Source organism: Girardinichthys multiradiatus, chromosome 2 (assembly GCF_021462225.1).
Source record: "Girardinichthys multiradiatus isolate DD_20200921_A chromosome 2, DD_fGirMul_XY1, whole genome shotgun sequence".
Lineage (NCBI taxonomy): Eukaryota > Metazoa > Chordata > Actinopteri > Cyprinodontiformes > Goodeidae > Girardinichthys > Girardinichthys multiradiatus.
In genome coordinates this window covers 47260791-47281635 of record NC_061795.1, presented here as the reverse complement: position 1 = coordinate 47281635, position 20845 = coordinate 47260791, and the positions used below count along the sequence as shown (strand labels likewise).

General features: G+C 38.4%; 1 protein-coding gene across 2 annotated transcripts; it reads left to right on the top strand.

Annotated features, from left to right (window-relative positions):
* Positions 1–9044: 9044 nt before the first annotated feature.
* Positions 9045–20736, top strand: syt19 (synaptotagmin XIX). Of its 2 annotated transcripts, none has more exons than XM_047385414.1 (9): positions 9045–9159; positions 14843–15074; positions 15180–15253; positions 17349–17465; positions 17931–18116; positions 18446–18598; positions 18750–18869; positions 19660–19720; positions 19803–20736. In XM_047385414.1, exons 2-9 carry the CDS (start codon positions 14873–14875, stop codon positions 20108–20110), a joined length of 1221 nt encoding a protein of 406 aa, XP_047241370.1. In that variant the 5' UTR covers positions 9045–9159; positions 14843–14872; the 3' UTR covers positions 20111–20736. The 2 variants fall into 2 exon arrangements, with proteins under 2 accessions (XP_047241370.1, XP_047241361.1); XM_047385405.1 differs by having other exon boundaries at positions 19609–19720.
* Positions 20737–20845: the final 109 nt, after the last annotated feature.

Sequence of the window (20845 nt, the reverse complement as noted above, 5' to 3'; positions counted from 1 at the left end):
CTTGTGTTCATTACTGCTTCTTCTTCTTCTTCTTCTCCTTCTTCTTCTTCGTCGACTTCTTCTTATATCGGTGGTTGGCAAACAACTGAAGGAGGTATTACCGCCACCAACTGGTAAGGAGTGTGGACCACATGACATCTACAGGTCCTTCTCAAAATATTAGCATATTGTGATAAAGTTAATTATTTTCCATAATGTCATGATGAAAATTTAACATTCATATATTTTAGATTCATTGCACACTAACTGAAATATTTCAGGTCTTTTATTGTCTTAATACGGATGATTGTGGCATACAGCTCATGAAAACCCAAAATTCCTATCTCACAAAATTAGCATATTTCTTCCGACCAATTAAAGAAAAGTGTTTTTAATACAAAAAACGTCAACCTTCAAATAATAATGTACAGTTATGCACTCAATACTTGGTCGGGAATCCTTTTGCAGAAATGACTGCTTCAATGCAGCCTGTGGCACTGCTGAGGTCTTATGGAGGCCCAGGATGCTTCGATAGCGGCCTTTAGCTCATCCAGAGTGTTGGGTCTTGAGTCTCTCAACGTTCTCTTCACAATATCTCACAGATTCTCGATGGGGTTCAGGTCAGGAGAGTTGGCAGGCCAATTGAGCACAGTGATACCATGGTCAGTAAACCATTTACCAGTGGTTTTGGCACTGTGAGCAGGTGCCAGGTCGTGCTGAAAAATGAAATCTTCATCTCCATAAAGCTTTTCAGCAGATGGAAGCATGAAGTGCTCCAAAATCTCCTGATAGCTAGCTGCATTGACCCTGCCCTTGATAAAACACAGTGGACCAACACCAGCAGCTGACACGGCACCCCAGACCATCACTGACTGTGGGTACTTGACACTGGACTTCTGGCATTTTTGGCATTTCCTTCTCCCCAGTCTTCCTCCAGACTCTGGCACCTTGATTTCCGAATGACATGCAGAATTTGCTTTCATCCGAAAAAAGTACTTTGGACCACTGAGCAACAGTCCAGTGCTGCTTCTCTGTAGCCCAGGTCAGGCGCTTCTGCCGCTGTTTCTGGTTCAAAAGTGGCTTGACCTGGGGAATGCGGCACCTTTAGCCCATTTCCTGCACACGCCTGTGCACGGTGGCTCTGGATGTTTCTACTCCAGACTCAGTCCACTGCTTCTGCAGGTCCCCTAAGGTCTGGAATCGGCCCTTCTCCACAATCTTCCTCAGGGTCCGGTCACATCTTCTCGTTGTGCAGCGTTTTCTGCCACACCTTTTCCTTCCCACAGACTTCCCACTGAGGTACCTTGATACAGCACTCTGGGAACAGCCTATTCGTTCAGAAATTTCTTTCTGTGTCTTACTCTCTTGCTTGAGGGTGTCAATAGTGGCCTTCTGGACAGCAGTCAGGTCGGCAGTCTTACCCATGATTGGGGTTTTGAGTGATGAACCAGGCTGGGAGTTTTAAAGGCCTCAGGAATCTTTTGCAGGTGTTTAGAGTTAACTCGTTGATTCAGATGATTAGGTTCATAGCTCGTTTAGAGACCCTTTTAATGATATGCTAATTTTGAGAGATAGGAATTTTGGGTTTTCATGAGCTGTATGCCACAATCATCCGTATTAAGACAATAAAAGACCTGAAATATTTCAGTTAGTGTGCAATGAATCTAAAATATATGAATGTTAAATTTTCATCATGACATTATGGAAAATAATGAACTTTATCACAATATGCTAATATTTTGAGAAGGACCTGTATACATGTACATACCCCTACATACACTAAATCCTATTATACAACTTACACTGTTTTAAAAAATAAAATATAGCCTGATATCCTCTGTTTCCTGAATCTTTTTGCAATAAATCAACAATGTCTAATTTCATTTTGATATTACTAAGATTTCTAACCAACTTATTCCTCTGGACCTGATGTGTCCTACAACGCAAAATACTATGTTGTATTGTCTCATCTTCCCTGCAATCACATTTCCCGGTCTGACGTTTCACTATTATAAATAAGGTTCTGTTCAATCCAGTATCTCGTGTTTCTTTCTGTTCTTCTCATTTCTCCAATTTTCCTTTGTATTTTATAAAACCAGCATCCTTTCCTTTCTTCTTCCTATAACCTCCGCCACCTCTCTTCCATTTTTTGTTTTATTATACCCTTTACTTCTTTTACACTAAATCTAACATTAATGTCAACCATTATCCTAATGGCGCTCTTCTTAGCCATATTATCCACCATATAAAATGAACTGTAAGCCCTATCATAATGATTTTATAAAGTGTTTGTTGTCATTTCAATTAATATATCTAGTATACTATCTGATTGACTATGTTGCAAACTGGCCAATGATGCACTAGAGTCTGAACAAATGATTGATTTTAATGGTCTAACCTCTTCCACCCACTGAACTGCTAGAAGTAAAGCAAGTATTTTTCCTGTATAAACCGATACTTCATCACTTACCTTTTTTCCTACTTTAAAATTAAATTGTGGTACAATAAAAGCTACTCCTATCCTATTTGCAATATTTTTGATGCATCAGTATACATATGTGCATAGTTATAATACTGGTTTATGTATTCTGGTACAATATATTTATTCATAATAAAAAACGTATTTTTGTTCTTCTTTTGTTTGTGTGTTGCCCTGCGATGGAATGGTGACCCAGCCAGGGTGAGCCCTGCCTCTCGCCCATAGACTGCTGGAGATAGGCACCAGCTCCCCCGCGATCCACTATGGAATAAGCGGTAGAAAATGACTGACTGACTGTTCTTGTTTTCTAATAATGAAAAATCTATTTTTGCGTCAGGAAGTATCCAAGGTGGTATTGTAGGTAATGGAACTGTCTGATCTATATCTATTTTATGTAATTAAATTTCATTAGCTTTAGAATTTATTATCCATCCAAATCTTTTTATTTTGTCCTTTTCCCAACCTGTTGTGAGCACTTTTAATGTTGGATGGTAATTTCTTTGTCCTTGTAAATTTGCCCAATAATTCAAAGATAACTGGTCCGTTCTAAATTTAAGAGGCATTTCTCCCATTTCAACTTGTAATGCTGCTATTGAAGATGTTTTAAAAGCACCTGTACATATTCTTAAAGCTTGATATTGAATATAATTTAGCTTTTGTTGGAGATTTGTATCTGCTGCTGAATTATAAACTATGCATCCATAATCCAAGACTGACCTAATTACTCGTACTCGTCGTCTTCCGATTTATCCGGGACCGGGTTGCGGGGGCAGCAGACTCAGCAGAGACGCCCAGACATCCCTATCCACAGACACCTCCTCCAGCTCCTCCGGGGGGAGCCCAAGGCGTTCCCAGGACAGCCGAGAGACATAGTCCCTCCAGCGTGTCCTGGGCCGTCCCCTGGGCCTCCTCCCGGTGGGATGTGCCTGGAACACCTCCCGAGGAAGGCGTCCAGGAGGCATCCGGTATAGATGCCCGAGCCACCTCAACTGGCTCCTCTCGATGTGGAGGAGCAGCGGCTCTATTCCAAGCTCCTCCCAGATGGCCGAGCTCCTCACCCTATTTCTAAGGGACCTAATTAATCCAATATAAATGGCTTTCAATGCCTTTCTATCAGCTCCCCACTCGGTTCCAACTAAACACCTCATTATATTTAACACCTTCCTACATTTATTTAATATTTTCTTAATGTGTACACCCCATGTCATTCTTTCATCAAACCACAACCCAAGAAATTTCAATTGTTTAACTCTTTCCAACTCCTGATCATATAATTTCAACTTGATTTTTTCATCAACTCTTTTCCATGTAAAAAACATAATTTTATTTTTTTCCATAGAAAACTTAAAACCCCATTTATATGTCCATTTTTCTACAACTGAAATTGCCCCCTGCAGCTTCTTAACAATAAATTTTAAATTCCTTCCCCTTTTCCACATTGCTCCATCATCAGCAAAAAGTGAAAATCCCGTTCCACCCCCTACTTCCTTAAACATATCATTAATTATAACAGAAAATAATAACGGGCTTATTATGCTTCCCTGTGGTGTCCCACTTTCTATATTCAATCTCTCAGAATACTCCTTCCCTATCCTCACTTGTATTTGTCTTCCTTCTAAAAATACAACCATTTATTCCCATTCTTCTAATTTTTATTAATAACCCTTCCATCCACATCATATCACATGCTCTTTCAATATCAAAAAATACCGTCACAACACTCTCTTTATTCACTTGAGCCTTTCTAATCTCATTCTCTAAACACAATATTGGATCCATTATGTTTCTCCCTCTCCTGGACCCACTCTGATACATTGATATAAGACCTTTATTTTCCATATAACAAACTTTCATTTATCATTCTCTCCATTATTTTACATATGTTTGATGTTAAAGCTATAGGTCTGTAATTTTCTGGTTTTGTCTCATCTTTCCCTGGTTTTCGAATTGGTATAATCACTGCTTCTTTCCACCTTTTTGGCAATTCTCCATCCTCCCATACTTGATTATACAATTCTAATAAAATATTTTTAGATGTTTCACTTAAATTACTTATCATCACATAACAAACCTGATCTTTTCCTGGAGCTGATCATTTATATTTTTTAAGTGCCCTGTTCAGCTCTGTTATTGTAAACAACATATTTAATGAATCATTTGAATCTTCCGTTTGCTCCAATAACTCCTTATTCTCTAAAACTGTCTTTTCTCGTCCTTTTTTCCCTTCTTCACTAATATTTTCAGAACTATGAATTTTAGCAAACATCTTAACCAACATTTCTGGATTTTCTTTATCTTTCACAGCTGTTATTTCCCCATTATTTAGTATTGGATATCCACTCACTCTTTTAATCCCATTCATCCTTTTAATCATTGCCCATACCTTAGAAATATCTGTCTCCCTCCCCACTAAATTACAAAAACTCCTCCAATATTCTCTTTTTGCATTTTTAATGGTTTTTCTTACATTTGCTTGCAATTTCTTATATTCATTCAAATTCTGAAAGTTGTGATTTCTTTTTAATAACTTAAAAGCGCACCAATGTTCTTTCCCTTTTCCCACCTTCCATCCTTATTGCCTGATTAGCTACTTCTATAATAACATTACATATAGAAAGATTAAATTCATCAATACTACCATTTATATACACTTTTTGTAGTTTTATTTCACTATTATTTCAAAAAGTTTCCCAATCTGCAGATCTAAAGCACCATTGCTTCATCCCATTTATACAATATTTCTCTATATGTAGTTTTACTTCAGTCATAATAGGGAAGTGATCACTTCCTATACTTGTTTTATTAATTACTTTCCATAAACAAACACCTGCTAGAGAATCTGAAACTAATGTTAAGTCAATTGCTGACACTGTATTTTCTCTCAAATTAATTCTTGTTCCACTCCCATCATTCAAAACTACCAAATTTTTCACATCCATTATTTCTTCAACTACACCCCCATTTTGATCATTATGATCACTCCATAATGAGCTATGTCCATTAAAATCCCCATACCAAATCATTTTATCCTTTAAATACTTCCCAAGTTCCTCCATTAGATCTAAAGAAAGTCTTTTACATGGAATGTAAAAAGTTATTATTTTAACTTTCCCAATTTTTGTCCATATTTCAATAGTAACATATTCTAACTATTTTCCTTTAGCTAAACTTCTAAATTGAATCCCCTTTTTTATGAATATTATACATCCTCCTCCTGATCATTCCTGTCTATCTCTTCTAATGCTTTCATGTCCTTTGATAGCAAAATCAAGATTTGGTTTAAGCAAAGTTTCCTGAATGTATATAATATTTAATTCCTCTTTAAAATCTTTAATAAATCCTTTAAATTCTTGCTCATTTGAAATTAGACTTCTAGCATTCCATTGTAAGACGATCAATTTGTTCTTTCTTCCAGTCTTCCTACCCTCCCTTCTTCCCCTAATCTCTTATTTATGTGCTCCCATGATATATCCTTTATACCGAAAAACCTTTCTGCTCCTTTCACGATTATTTTGATTTTTTCTGTCTTGTGCTTAACTTGATCTGTACAATTAATTACATAAGCAATAAACAGCATAATCGTTTCAACTGTCAGTACTGTGACTGATCTAATCTGCCTTTGCTCTGGTGTTGGACTCAGCTGAAGTTTTCCTGGCACATATTTTGGTTTCTTCACTCTTTTTGCAGCTTCTGTATAACTTATATTATTAATGACTTCAACTTGTTCAATTTCCATTGCTTTTCTCCTTACTTCACATCCTCCATAAGTGACCCTATGTTGCCCTCCACAGTTACAACAAGTATCCTTTCCATTTTTACATTCATCATACCCATGCTCCCCTCCACACTTTGGACATCTTTGTTTCCCATTACATGCTGCTGCGATATATGTCCATATCTGTGGCATTTATAACATCTTAGAGGAGGAGGGATATGTGGCCTAACAGGAAAACACATACACCCTACTTTTTATTCTTTCAGGAAGTGTAGCTGCTTGAAACTCCAACATCACCGAAAGATTTTCCACTCTTTTTCCTTCAACTGTTCTCATCAGTCTTTTTATTTTGCTTACTTCACTTCCATAGATACTGCGTCTGAACTTTTCCAGATCTTCACCTATCGGAATTCCTGAGATAGTTCCTCTAGCTATTTTAGCCTCTTCCAAAATCTTCATATCACTCACCGTTTTTTTACAAATACTTTGGGTGCTCATCACTTTGTTTTTCTGTTCTTCACTCCCAACTATAATCAATAGATTCCCATCTCTAAGAATCTTAGCAAATATCAGCTCTCTAAACTTCTCTTTCTCTGAGCTAACGGACTTAGTTGAGAACCTTCATCCTCCTTCCTAAACTTTATGATCATTTTGGACTCCTCCTTAACAACCCTTTTACAAACCGTAAGATTTTCATCTGAACTATTTTCTTCTAGGCCCCGTTTACTACTTTGTGTCCCTCTCAAAGTATCTTCTTTTTACTTTTCTCTTTTCCCGATCCTCTACTACCATACACTGGAGTCCAATCTCCAAAATCCATCTCATCATCTCCCTCATCCTCAACCTGAGATGCCATAGCAGTCCAATCACAAACCAGTTTTATACCAGCTGCCCCGACGCGAGATCCCGCTATTCACGCTCCACCCAACTCAAGCTCCAGCAAACGGTTCCCTCCCTTCATTACTGCTGACATGATATATAGGTTATATACAGTATAGATAGATAGATAGATAGATAGATAGATAGATAGATAGATAGATAGATAGATAGATAGATAGATAGATAGATAGATAGATAGATAGATAGATAGATAGATAGATAGATAGATAGATAGATAGATAGATAGATAGATAGATAGATAGATAGATAGATAGATAGATAGATGACACTCATTTTATGAATTCATTAGAGTGAAATATTGTATTTCTTAACCATGATAATAATGGCTTACTGCTATTAAATATTTTAAATATAGCTTTTTTAGTTAAAGAGGTAAAGATCTTAGACACGCTGTATGCTCATCAAAGATAATACATTTAAGTGTAATTCTTAGAATTTCCTTCCAGTCTCTCATTAAAACAGAACATTCTACAAAACATTCTCATTGCCTAATTTGTATTAAAGTAATTCATTGTGTTCAGTTGAAAAACTATACTTGTCTTAATTTCATATAGTGCATTTGGATAAGAACAGCAGCTAAGTGTACATCCATTTCTGATCAAACAGGTCTCTACATCAAACTCCAGATAATGAGCTACATAGAGATTTAGCACATGTACAAGAACTTCATGTTGGTTAATTGGTTGCTGTGAATGGCCCTCAGCAGTGAGTGTGTGTGCTTGCATGGTTACTTTCATCTGTAAAATGAAACAGTCCAGTTCTTTTTCTTCTTAGCCAAGGAATAATGTTGTTCCTTATTCAGGACAGAATTGGTCTCTCCGCATGAATCTCAATGCACTGAATCCATCCTCAGTCCACTCCTTGTGAAGTTCCCCCAAATTCTTGAATAGATTTTTCTTGAGCATCCTGTTAAGGCTGTGGTTATCTCTTTTGCAGCTGCACCTATTCCACCACCCCTTTCCACTCAATTTTCTAAGACTATGCTTGGATACAACACTCTGTGAGCAACCAGCTTCTTTAGCATAGCCCTTTGTGGCTTACACTTCTTGTCGAGGGTGTGAATGACTGTCTTCTGGACATCTGTCAGGTCAGCAGTCTTTCCTATGAGTCTGTTGGCCATAATATATCCATTACATAATATTTATACACGAAAAATATTATTTTGGTGTTATGATGTTTTGTTTTTATATGATACATAAATTTCTTGAGACGCTAAACTTTGGGTTTTCATCTGTTAGCCTTATTAATCAAAATGACAAGAAATAAAGGCTTGGAAGTGGAATGCTGTCAAACAAGTATAGTTAAAATCTTTCTTCCTCATACTTGTAATGGCAACTTTTGATTAACTAACAACTATTTTTTAATCTGGTTGCTGTGGGAGTATTTTAGGTACATTTCCTCTTAAGTGTTGCAAAACACTCTTTATGCAGGCCATGATTACAGTAATAACAGTAATAACAGTTGAAAGTCTTCTTCTGTGGTCCTTTGCTGCTGTAAGCAGAGGTGGACATTTCCAGTCCTAGAGGGCCAGTATTGTTTTAGATGTGCTCCTTGTTCCATTGAGCACTTTATAGGCTAACATCAGTGACTTGAATGTGATGCTAGGGGTGGGCAGTGGAGCTGACGTGTAGACACCTGATAAACAAAACTCTCCCCTGAAATTAGGTTTTATTTGATACCAAAATATTTACTAAATCTTAACCACGTATTCCTTTGCTTCATATTTAATATTTCTTTCCCGTGGATTTTACCAGTGAACCTGCAGAGAAATGTTTAAACAGAGGAGTACCTAACCTCTTATAATAAGTTTCCTGAGACATCATTTGAATCTTCTCCAACCTGTTTCCCCAGAATGCTCTGCAAAAAGTCAGGTGCTGAATGTGTGAGCAGGGAAAAAGGAACGAGAGGGTGTGTCTAGAGTTTGCAAAGCAGGAGGAACAGTTTAATGATATGACATTAGTTGGAATTGCTCTTACAGGGAGCTTCTTTTGTTTCTCTGACAACTGAATGACTTTAAATCAGGATTTACAGCATGGAAATAAGATTTTTTGGAAGAAAGGAAGCGAGAATATGTAAAGTTTAGCAGGTAAATGTTTTATTTGCTTTAAGTTCTTACAGATGGAAACTGCCAGGTTTACACAGAAGTACACAAGGTTTGTCTTTATTTTAGGAAATGTTTTACAGAAAATTTGTACAGTATGTGTGAATGAGATGTAGGTTTTATTTAACTGGGAATACCTGTCACTACCTGCCAATTTTTGTTTTTCCAACAGTCATCAGGATTTGCATAGTGAGTGAGCAGGTTATGTGCTATTTGATTAAGGCATATCTGTAAAGGAGATAATATTGTCTGCCTACAACCAAGCAGCAGCGATATACAGGTCCTTCTCAAAAAATTAGCATATTGTGATAAAGTTCATTATTTTCTATAATGTAATGATGAAAATTTAATATTCATATATTTTAGATTCATTGCACACTAACTGAAATATTTCAGGTCTTTTATTGTCTTAATACGGATTATTTTGGCATACAGCTCATGAAAACCCAAAATTCCTATCTCACAAAATTAGCATATTTCATCCGACCAATAAAAGAAAAGTGTTTTTAATACAAAAAACGTCAACCTTCAAATAATAATGTACAGTTATGCACTCAATACTTGGTCGGGAATCCTTTTGCAGAAATGACTGCTTCAATGCAGCCTGTGGCACTGCTGAGGTCTTATGGAGGCCCAGGATGCTTCGATAGCGGCCTTTAGCTCATCCAGAGTGTTGGGTCTTGAGTGTCTCAACGTTCTCTTCACAATATCCCACAGATTCTCTATGGGGTTCAGGTCAGGAGAGTTGGCAGGCCAATTGAGCACAGTGATACCATGGTCAGTAAACCATTTACCAGTGGTTTTGGCACTGTGAGCAGGTGCCAGGTCGTGCTGAAAAATGAAATCTTCATCTCCATAAAGCTTTTCAGCAGATGGAAGCATGAAGTGCTCCAAAATCTCCTGATAGCTAGCTGCATTGACCCTGCCCTTGATAAAACACAGTGGACCAACACCAGCAGCTGACACGGCACCCCAGACCATCACTGACTGTGGGTACTTGACACTGGACTTCTGGCATTTTGGCATTTCCTTCTCCCCAGTCTTCCTCCAGACTCTGGCACCTTGATTTCCGAATGACATGCAGAATTTGCTTTCATCTGAAAAAAGTACTTTGGACCACTGAGCAACAGTCCAGTGCTGCTTCTCTGTAGCCCAGGTCTGGGGAATGCGGCACCTGTAGCCCATTTCCTGCACACGCCTGTGCACGGTGGCTCTGGATGTTTCTACTCCAGACTCAGTCCACTGCTTCCGCAGGTCCCCCAAGGTCTGGAATCGGCCCTTCTCCACAATCTTCCTCAGGGTCCGGTCACCTCTTCTCGTTGTGCAGCGTTTTCTGACACACTTTTTCCTTCCCACAGACTTCCCACTGAGGTGCCTTGATACAGCACTCTGGGAACAGCCTATTCGTTCAGAAATGTCTTTCTGTGTCTTACCCTCTTGCTTGAGGGTGTCAATAGTGGCCTTCTGGACAGCAGTCAGGTCTGCAGTCTTACCCATGATTGGGGTTTTGAGTGATGAACCAGGCTGGGAGTTTTAAAGGCCTCAGGAATCTTTTGCAGGTGTTTAGAGTTAACTCGTAGATTCAGATGATTAGGTTCATAGCTCGTTTAGAGACCCTTTTAATGATATGCTAATTTTGTGAGATAGGAATTTTGGGTTTTCATGAGCTGTATGCCAAAATCATCCGTATTAAGACAATAAAAGACCTGAAATATTTCAGTTAGTGTGCAATGTATCTAAAATATATGAATGTTAAATTTTAATCATGACATTATGGAAAATAATGAACTTTATCACAATATGCTAATATTTTGAGAAGGACCTGTACATATTCTTTTTATCCCAGTAGAACATTTATGGTTCCTCGGTGACAGTCAGATGTGTCTGTAACCTAAATTTGTTCTGCTGATTGGAATTCAAGAGAAAATATTTGTTTACTGCATAGTGCAGGGCTGCATGGTGGTGCAGTTGGTAGCACTGTTGCCTTGCAGCAAGAAGGTCCTAGGTTCAATTCCCAGCCTGGGGTCTTTCTGCATGTTCTCCCTGTGCATGCATGGGTTCTCACCAGGTACTCCAGCTTCCTCCCACAGTCCAAAGACATGCCTGTTAGGTTAATTGGTCTCTCTAAATTGCCCTTAGGTGTATGAATGAGTGTGTGCGTGGTTGTTTGTGTGTTGCCCTGCGATGGACTGGCAACCTGTCCAGGGTGTACCCCGCCTCTCACCCATACACTGCTGGAGATAGGCACCAGCTCCCCCGTGACCCACTATGGAACAAGTGGTAGAAAATGACTGACTGACTATTTGTTTACTTCAAGGAGGCATGTTGTTCGGTCTCTTTCATATAAACATCAAATGAAAATAATAAAAATTACAGTACCAAGGCACTTTTATAGCTGTCTTTGGAGCTTTGGTCTGTAAAGACTGTGTGTTGCAAATCCATTAAAAAAACACAATTTACTTCCCAAAAACCTAAAATTGTCCTCATTTGCTTCTCAGTAATGAATATTTAGCCTTTCATGTCTAATCTTGTTACAATGGCTCAGCTAGCTGGAGTGATTCCAAATTCACTTGTCGAAATTGTTCTGTCACATATCAACTTAATCAATGGCTTATATTGTGAGTCCATGACTTTCATTTTCTTTCAGGATTTGTTTGGATTTGATGTTTAAACAGCTACTTTTTATGGCCAAACTGAAACAATAAAAGCAATTTATTTTAAAATCGCATTTTCTGAATGTAAATGTCTTCCTGTAACTGGCAGAAACTAGACATAGCGTTGGTAGAATGGTTGGGACAGGTCACATACATGCTGCAATGAAGGAAGCCAGCAAAAAACATTCAGAACCAAATGAACCTAGAGCAAAGCTTGAAATGATGAAACCCCAAACAGGGAGAAAAATGGAGTCTTACTGAGAACAAAGGAAATCAGAGGGATGTTGATGGCAGCCAGCTAAGAAAGGCAGGTGAAGTAAGATGCAAACTCAAATCTGATTGTACAGAAAGCAGGAAGGAGAGGAAATAACAAAAACTAAAGGGCCAGAGTCAGGAAATTAAAACAAAGATATGATGCACAATACGAAACAAAAGCAATAAAACAAACTAGTCAGAATTTAACTAAATACATAAAAACAATTTAAAGGCTTTTGTTTTTGTCTGCATCAGTTTAGCCCAACAATCGGTCCATACAGACTTAAGTATCCACCACTAACATCAGGTAACCCCCTTCTATCAGTAGAGTTACCTGAAAGGACTAAATTATGTAGAACTTTTCTAGCCAAACCAGCCACTCAAAATCCTCTAACATTACAAGATCCCATACTTTACACTTTTAAATGATATATGAGGGAAGGCACCAGGGGCGCATGATATTCACTCTGAGAAGCTGAGGCCTCTGGATTTATGAGGTTTCTTGTGGTTCACTCACCTCTTTAACATCACACAGAAGACTGTGACAGTCCTGTGTAAAAGGCAGAGCAGTTTAGTGATCATAATTTTCAGGAAAGGGGACCAGAAAGTATGTTCCAAAGAAAGAGGATCAAATTTCTCTCCTTGTGAAAGCTTACTCCAGGGTGTTGGAAAGGATGCTCCAATTGATTGTCAAACCCCTGAATAAGGAGAAGCAGTGTGACCTTCAGACTGTGTATGAAACAGTAGACCAGTGGACCAGACCATTACCATCAAAGACCCAGTGAGGGGTCAGGGAAGTTTGGTTATCTGGTCTACATGTGTTTTGGTGGATCTTGAAAAAGCTTACAAGGGAAGTATGTCTATAACTCAATTGGAAGACAAGATGTTTTGCTCTCCAGTGATGCTAAGATGCTCCAGGAGCAGAGCTGGGCCCTTGTCTGCTGAAATGCAGGTGCTGCTCCAGTGTGCTGTGGAGAAGAAAGAGCTGAGCCAAAAAGTGAAGTTCTGATTCACTGGTCTGTGTGTCTACTTACGTCAACCTATGGTTGTGAGGTATGGATCATCACCAAAAGAACGAGATCCTGGATATAAACAGCTGAAATGAGCTTTGTAGGGTTCCTGGACTCAGCTTTAGAGATATTGTGGGGAGCTAGAAGCAGAGCTGCTGCTCCTCCAGATGAAAAGCAGTCAGTAAGGAGAGCCCAGGACAGATGTAGAGCTCATTAGATGGACTAAATTACAGGTTAAAATGATCACTGTTTGTGTGCTTGCATCTAATTCAATGAACTCTTAGAGCTCAGTTTGCATTTACTTCTCTCATATTACAAATTTTAAGTTACATAATTAAACAGATCAACAATGTTTCAACCAAAAAAACTCCATAGAGATGTGACTAAAGGGATTGAAAATGGGCCCTTGTCAATTCAACCTTGACCTTCTCTTTTGCAAAAATACTGTGTATATGCCAATCTACAAAATGAAGCTTTTATTTTGATTTCCCTTGTGATATATTTATATATAGGGCTGCACCGTGGTGCAGTTGGTAGCACTGTTGCCTTGCAGCAAGAAGGTCCTGTGTTCAACTCCCGGCCAGGGGTCTTTCTTCTTCTTCATGGAGTTTGCATGTTCTCCCCATTCATGTGTGGGTTCTCTCCAGGTACTCTGGCTTCCTCTCACAGTCCAAAAACCTGGCTGTTGGTTTCTCTAATTTAGGTGTGAATGGGTGTGTGTCTGTGTTGCCCTATGAAGGACTGGCGACCTGTCCAGGGTGTGCCCCGCCTCACGCCCATAGACTGCCTGAGATAGACACCAGATTCCCTGCGACCCACTATGGAAGCAGCGGTAGAAAATGACTGAATGACTATATATACTGTATATAAATATACAGCAAAATGGAATAAGTCAAAATCTTGGTTTGGGTGCACAAATCTGTCAAGTAAAGCTGGTTCTGAATGTATCCGTAATGTTAACATCCCTTCTGATGTTTCTGGGATTTTGATCCCACGTTTAAATAGACATTGTGAAGCTGATCTGCTTGGATCGTCATTTAGCCAGGACCAGTGTTCCAAGTCTAAACATGGCCGCTGAGATATTTTTAAACCAAAATATTGACAAATAGCGAGGTTGGAACCTTTCCTAGTTTTAGAGTCATATCTGACAGTGTTTGGCACAAAAGGGTAGCCTCGAACCCTAGAACCCAACTAAAACTTTGTTGGATTCTCCTTTAATATGTAGTTGTGACATCCTCTCCTGTCTTTATGTGCTGATTGTGGAGCTCCTTACTATGCTGTTTCCTCTGTGTTGTTTGAACGTTTCTGTATTTATTTGCTCCTTGTTCATAGTTTTGAGAGTGACACAAGCTTTACACTTATTTATATTTATAAATTAAAAGTGGGTTTATTTATAAGAGGAATCCTGTTAAATGTGATTTTCTTCTGTGTTAAAATGTCCTACTTTTATATTTTAGAAACTGGATTTATGAATTGTTAAATATAAATCGGCTAATAAATTTAGCAGTCAGTTTTTTTTTGACACACATTTGCAGTAAGTATAGAAATAGGGTAATTCTAGGTCATTTAATACCAATACTGTTTACAAATGAAATGTTTCTCTACATAGTGTTGAAGTTCAACTGGTGCCCCCTCTACACACTTACAAACCAAAAAGCATCCCTAATTAAAAAGAGACAAGCTTGAGTATTTCTACAACTGCCGAAACCATTACAGGACATAACCTTAGTCTTTCTGACCCTATTGCAGAGCACATAGAGGTCACATGGATGCAGAGACATGTTGACCTTTGTGGAGGTTCCAGCCAATGTGAGGCTGCTTTCAACCAGCAGAGAGCTCAGGATACCCTTCTCAGAAGCAGTCAAGTACTGCATTCTGGGAATCTCCATCCTTCTGCTCCTCGTGGCAGTGGGAATCTTGATCTGGCAGATCTTCAGATGCTTCTTTCAGACACACACTTCATACTCCCATCAGGACACAGGTCAGAGGAGTTCACTCTGTCTCACAGAGCTGCATATTTTGAGGACTGGTGTCCAGTCAACAAATAGATTTATAGATTTAAGGGTGCTTATGCTTTTTGTTCCAGTGAACAGTGATCTGTTATATTCAGAGGAAAAACCATCGACTGCAGAAAGCTACTCAGTTCCTACAAGCACTAAGGTAATTTAAAACTGAGAATATAAAGACTCTCAACACAAACAAATTTTGCTTTTAGGAAGAGATAACAAATGAATTGTTGGATGAAGAGGGTAAAAAAACAACCTGTTGCCTTTCAGTCAAAACTCAGGGCACAGAACTTTATTTTTGACCAATTGTTGAAGAAAACGGAGTGAAAATGCATCCATCTGTCCATCCATCCATCCATCCATCCATCCATCCATCCATCCATCCATCCATCCATCCATCCATCTGCCCGTCCGTCCATCCATCCATCCATCTGCCCGTCCGTCCGTCCATCCATCCATCCATCCATCCATCCATCCATCTGTCCATCCATCCATCCATCCATCCATCCATCCATCCATCCATCTGTCCATCCATCCATTTGTCCGTCCGTCCGTCCGTCCGTCCGTCCATCCATCCATCCATCCATCCATTCATCCATCCATCCATCCATCTGCCCGTCCGTCCATCCATCCATCCATTCATCCATCCATCCATCCATCCATCCATCCATCCATCCATTTGTCCGTCCGTCCATCTGCCCGTCCGTCCATCCATCCATCTGAACCCTGAACAAGTTGCCAGTCGATCACAGGGCAATGAAAATTCATCTATATAAAAATGTTTTTTAACCTAATTTAAAAGTGAGAAAAACTCACTTAATGTGACTTAAACATAACATGTTGCTTCTATAAGTTATGTAAACAAAACCCAAAGAATGAATAAATAAATTAACATGGTTCATATTTATGTGAATTAGAAATAACAAATATTTTTGGGGCATAACACAATTTAAGGACTTTGACCTGAAAATACATTTATATTCAATAAATTAGAATGCCACTGGAAAGTTGATTTATTTCAGTAAGTAAAACGCATTAAATAGATTAATTCATACAGACTGATGTTTTCAAGCCTTTATTTCTGTTAATTATGATGATTTTTCGCCTACAGTCACTGAGAATCCAACATTTAAGATTAGAATATTACATCAGATCAATAAAAAGACATTTTTAGTTAAAAAATATGGGTTTAATGAAAAATATGTTTAATACCTGCTTAAAGGTTGTTTTCTAAACTTTCTAAACTGTTATTCAGACAAACGAGCATCAAATTTCTCAAATATGACTGTACTGATGGATTCAGAAGGTGATCTGGAAATCAAACAGTAATTTAGACCTAAAGTTATTATAAATACCAGGACATTAGCTTTATGTCAAGAAAAATATATCTTAGGACATATTTTAGGTCATGTTTCTGTTTGTCATGTCCAGTGGCGATACAAGCACACCAAACAAAAAGTTGTTTTAAGGTGGTGTGAAATGTGTCGTCAGCAGTGTTATTATATCTGCAGGAGAAGTGGGCAACATAAAGCACATGATGGGTGTGGTGTTTGTGTTATGCTCTCTTACATGACAAATGTGTTTGACTTGGCTCATCCAGTTATTTGGACAGTCTGCTGATAACTTAACAACTCAAGACTAATGCTGCAGTAAAGTTCTGCTTAAATTTAAAAACAGGAGGTTACATCTGTAGCCTTATCCCAAAACCTAAACATTTAGAGTTATATAAAATGTTGACATTTAAATGACATGATTTCTGGAAGGTGTATTTATTCCAAACATTAGGTAAATTATAGTGCCTTGCAAAAGTATTACCTCATTATTGCATTTTGCATTTATATTCTGCCCCTGCAACCTGACCCCTTACACAACTTTCTAGACCCAGCTTTCACTCCAGTTGCAGATCCAAGGCTTTTAGGGTTTGTTGGTACAATGTTTATGCATCTAGACACCCAAATTATTGCCCAGTTCTTCTTTTCAAAATAGCTCAACCTCAGTGATTGAATGAAGGGCACCTGTGAATATTAGTTTTCAAGACTACCAGAAATTCTCAATTGGACTTATGTCTGGGTTTTGGTCATTCTAATAAATGAGTAACACATTTATACCAGTTTGTAGTTGTAATGTGAGGAAAATATAAAGGAGTTGTTTTGCAAGGCAGTGTAATTAGATATCAGTTTACGTTAGGCAAATTTGGTAGGTTTGAGAAATAAACCAAAAGCTGTTTTAAGCCAAACTCATGTCTGTAGGTGGAGGATGTGAGTTCTGAAGCTCGCAGACTGAGTCGCTGTTTGTCCCAAGCATCATTTCCGGCAGAATCCAGCCACGCAGAGGGCGACATGCGAGAGCACAAAACCATTAAGAAGGTAACAGAGACTGAAAAATACTAATTTTATTTCTTTTCCTTCCCTCGTTGCTATGAAAGACATTTCTTTTTAAGGAGAGGCAGAGTTTGCACATTGTCTCAATTTAATTTATTGGATGGTATTTTTTTAGTTCTATAAATAAAGTTGTATAAATAAAAACTCAAACAAACAGGACATATTACATGATTAAATTGTGTTTCATAATTTATTGAGCTAAAATAGGCGAAAATAAAGAAATGGTGTGTAAAAAAAAACAGAGTCCAACAATTAAAAGACTAAATCAATTAAAAATTAATTGATCATCAGGAGTGTGAGCGGAATGAAAAACAAATGTGTATTCAGTTTACAGCTCTGGAGATCTCAGGCGTTTCTTAACATAATTGCAAGGAGGAGATGTATTTACATGATGATAGGTTATAGAAAAAAATCACATTACTTAATTTCACCAGAAACCTCCTTCATCAGGTTCATGGCTCGCTGCGTTTCTCCGTCTACTACGATCAGCTGCAGGCATGTCTGGTGGTCACCGTGTTGCAGGTGGAGGGGCTGGTGGACAGCAGCCAGATCTCAGGCCTGAAGCCGTTTGTGAAGATACGCCTCATGTTGGCTGGACCAAAAGGAACAGAAGTGGAAGGATTAAAAGAACAGGAGGTAATGCTGTGAATGTGTGTCTGCTGATTGGAGGAATGTTGGTTCTGTTCCCAAACCCCAACATCAAGACAGACTGGACTAAGAATACTATACAAAGGTGCATGGGTTAATCTGGTTAATAATTTCAGTACCTTTGAGTGGTTAACATGACAACTGAAACTCAAACCATTGCAAAAAAATCAAAGTTTTAGGCAGTTTAAATGTGTCTTGTGGTCTAAGGTGGCTTGTGAGTTGAAGATGTGCTGACCCGTAATTCATAGCACTTTTATACAGAAACATGTGGTAAAGATATGCTGACAGGTTGCTGGTTTCTGCGCCGATCCTGTTAGGGTCAAACGACACCACCTGTGCTGTGGACAGTGATGCAGGAGTGGCGCACCCGCGTTGTGAAAGGCAGCTGTAGCCCTTTATATGGAGACCAGTTTAGCTGCATTCTGCAAGAGGACAAGGACCTGCTTCATCGCATCACCCTTAGGATGGAGGTGCTGCACCACACAAACACGTCTAACATCTTATTGACAATTTTAACAAACAGAGTTCAAAAATTGACAGCTACAGATTATATCTAAACTAATGGATTGGAAATTAATTTAAAATGTTTTTTTTTGTTTGTTTTTTATGTGTCTGTATCAGGTGAGGGATTTTGATAGGTTCTCCAGAAACACAGTGCTAGGAGAGATCAGGGTTCCTCTGGGTCAGCTAAACATCACCTACCCTCTGGAGCTACAAAAAGATCTGCAGACACCCCAGAAGGTAATGTTAAACTAGGCACACAAACACAGAAAGCTAGACAAGTGAAATATAAAATGTCACTTCCTTCTGACCCTGGAAGTTATTTTTTCTAAACATGGAAACTATTTTAACAGCCTTGATTTAAGGAGAATGCAAACAGTTTTAAATTCCTCCTGGATTAATAAAAAAAGTTACAGGCTGTCATCTTGCACAGCACAATCTGGAGCTACAGTTTAGTCCTACATTTGGCTGCAGAATTGTTTGGTAAACAGAAGAAACCGTTGTCCACTCAGTGTAGTGATTTCAAGATGTCCATGTCCTGTGGCTGCGAAACAAGTCAAAATCATGATCCCTCCTCTGTCGTGCTTGACAGTTGGTATGTGGTGCTAGAAGGCTTGAGGTTCATTCAGATGCAACTTTGCAAATGGAAGTTGTGCTGACATATTATTTTTTAAAGAGAAGAAGCTTTCTCCTTTCAGGCAAACCATGTCATGATCTTTAACTTGTAACTTGCTAACTGAGGCCCAATAAGTCTGAGGTGGAGCTCTTATTTTCAAATTACTCAGAACATTGCATGGAATAACGTCGCTGGGTCGTTCAATCCTAAAAAGAGTGTCAACTATCTTAATTTTTTGAGAATAAAATAAAATAATTTTGAATTCAACATGGGAAGTCAGGGTATTCTCACCAAGTCTACCTCCAATATTTAATATGAGTGCTGTTTTTAAAATGGACCGCCAGTCTCTTACTCTCTGTGCAGGATCTCGTTGGAGAAGTACTGCTGTCATTAAAGTATCTTCCAACTTCTCAGAGGCTCGAGATCGCCCTGTTGAAGGTCAGAACCGCCCTCACTGAGACATCCTCTGCTGCAGGTGATTCCCAAACTTAAATCCAAACACATAAAGATTTCACTCATCTTCATACTGACTCACTATATGTGTATGTGTCCTACAGTCCTGTATGCCAGGATCAGCATTCAATGCAATCAGAGCAAGCTGAGGTACCAGAAGACCTCTGCTGTCCCCCGCTGCCCTGTGACTGTCTTCAATGAGGTCCTCATGTTCTCCCTGCCAGACTTTCCTCTGGAGCAGTCTAAAATCTTAGTCTCAGTGTATGAGACGCAGTCAACAGGGAGATCGACCAAATGTCTGCTTGGACAGCTTAGTGTAGGGAAGGACAGAAGCTCAGAAGATGAGCATTGGACCTTGATGGTGCGCTCCATCCGGCAGCCTGTAGCAATGTGGCATGGCCTGCTGCTTTAAGCTGCAGTTCAGAAACATCTACAGATGAACTTTACTGGTGTTGGACTCAGATAACATTCAGCTTCCAGCTGAGGCACTCGTGCAGCAGGCACCTGCTCATCTAATCAGTGGGAATACTTTTCCATCTCCATAACTACACATATATTTAGATTTATTGTAATGAAAACACTCTATATCATTTTTCCTGGGTGATCTCATTCACTGTCTCAACTTATTTTTTATCTGACAATCTTCTTATTATTGAAATTTCTGAGGAATATTTAATCACTTTACACATTTAACAACTTAGCATTAAATGTTTTTTTTTATTTTCTCTAAAATTGCATGTATTGTTTGTTTCATGAATTCATGTATTAGATGCTTGTTAAATACCACTACCTATCTAACCACTGAAAAAATGTGTTTATTTGTTGATATGTTAATATACTTTACTGATTACACTGCTTTGACAAATAAAACTTTGCATCACATCTAGTAAATTCATTTCTAAATACAGTACATCAAATATTCAGTTTTGAAATATCTTGTATATAAACTATTAGTATTAGCAAAATGATTTATCTGTAAACAGCTAGAAATAAATGTTATGCAAACAATAAAACTGCTGCATTGTTTAAAATTTAAAATGTCATTTTCTTCCTTTTCAAGCTGTTCTGCATTGTAATAATCCAAAAAAGGTTTTTAGCATTTTATGTAAATGTGTAAAATTACCTCCAATAACAAAATGTCATATTA

What these genes read in the sequence shown, in the direction of transcription:
- syt19 (XM_047385405.1), top strand. Translation starts at nt 14,873, where the DNA reads ATGTTGACCTTTGTGGAGGTTCCAGCCAATGTGAGGCTGCTTTCAACC. An exon ending in CAGTTCCTACAAGCACTAAG is followed by an intron (nt 15,254 to 17,348) that starts GTAATTTAAAAC and finishes TCATGTCTGTAG; the next exon opens with GTGGAGGATGTGAGTTCTGA. An exon ending in AGCACAAAACCATTAAGAAG is followed by an intron (nt 17,466 to 17,930) that starts GTAACAGAGACT and finishes CTCCTTCATCAG; the next exon opens with GTTCATGGCTCGCTGCGTTT.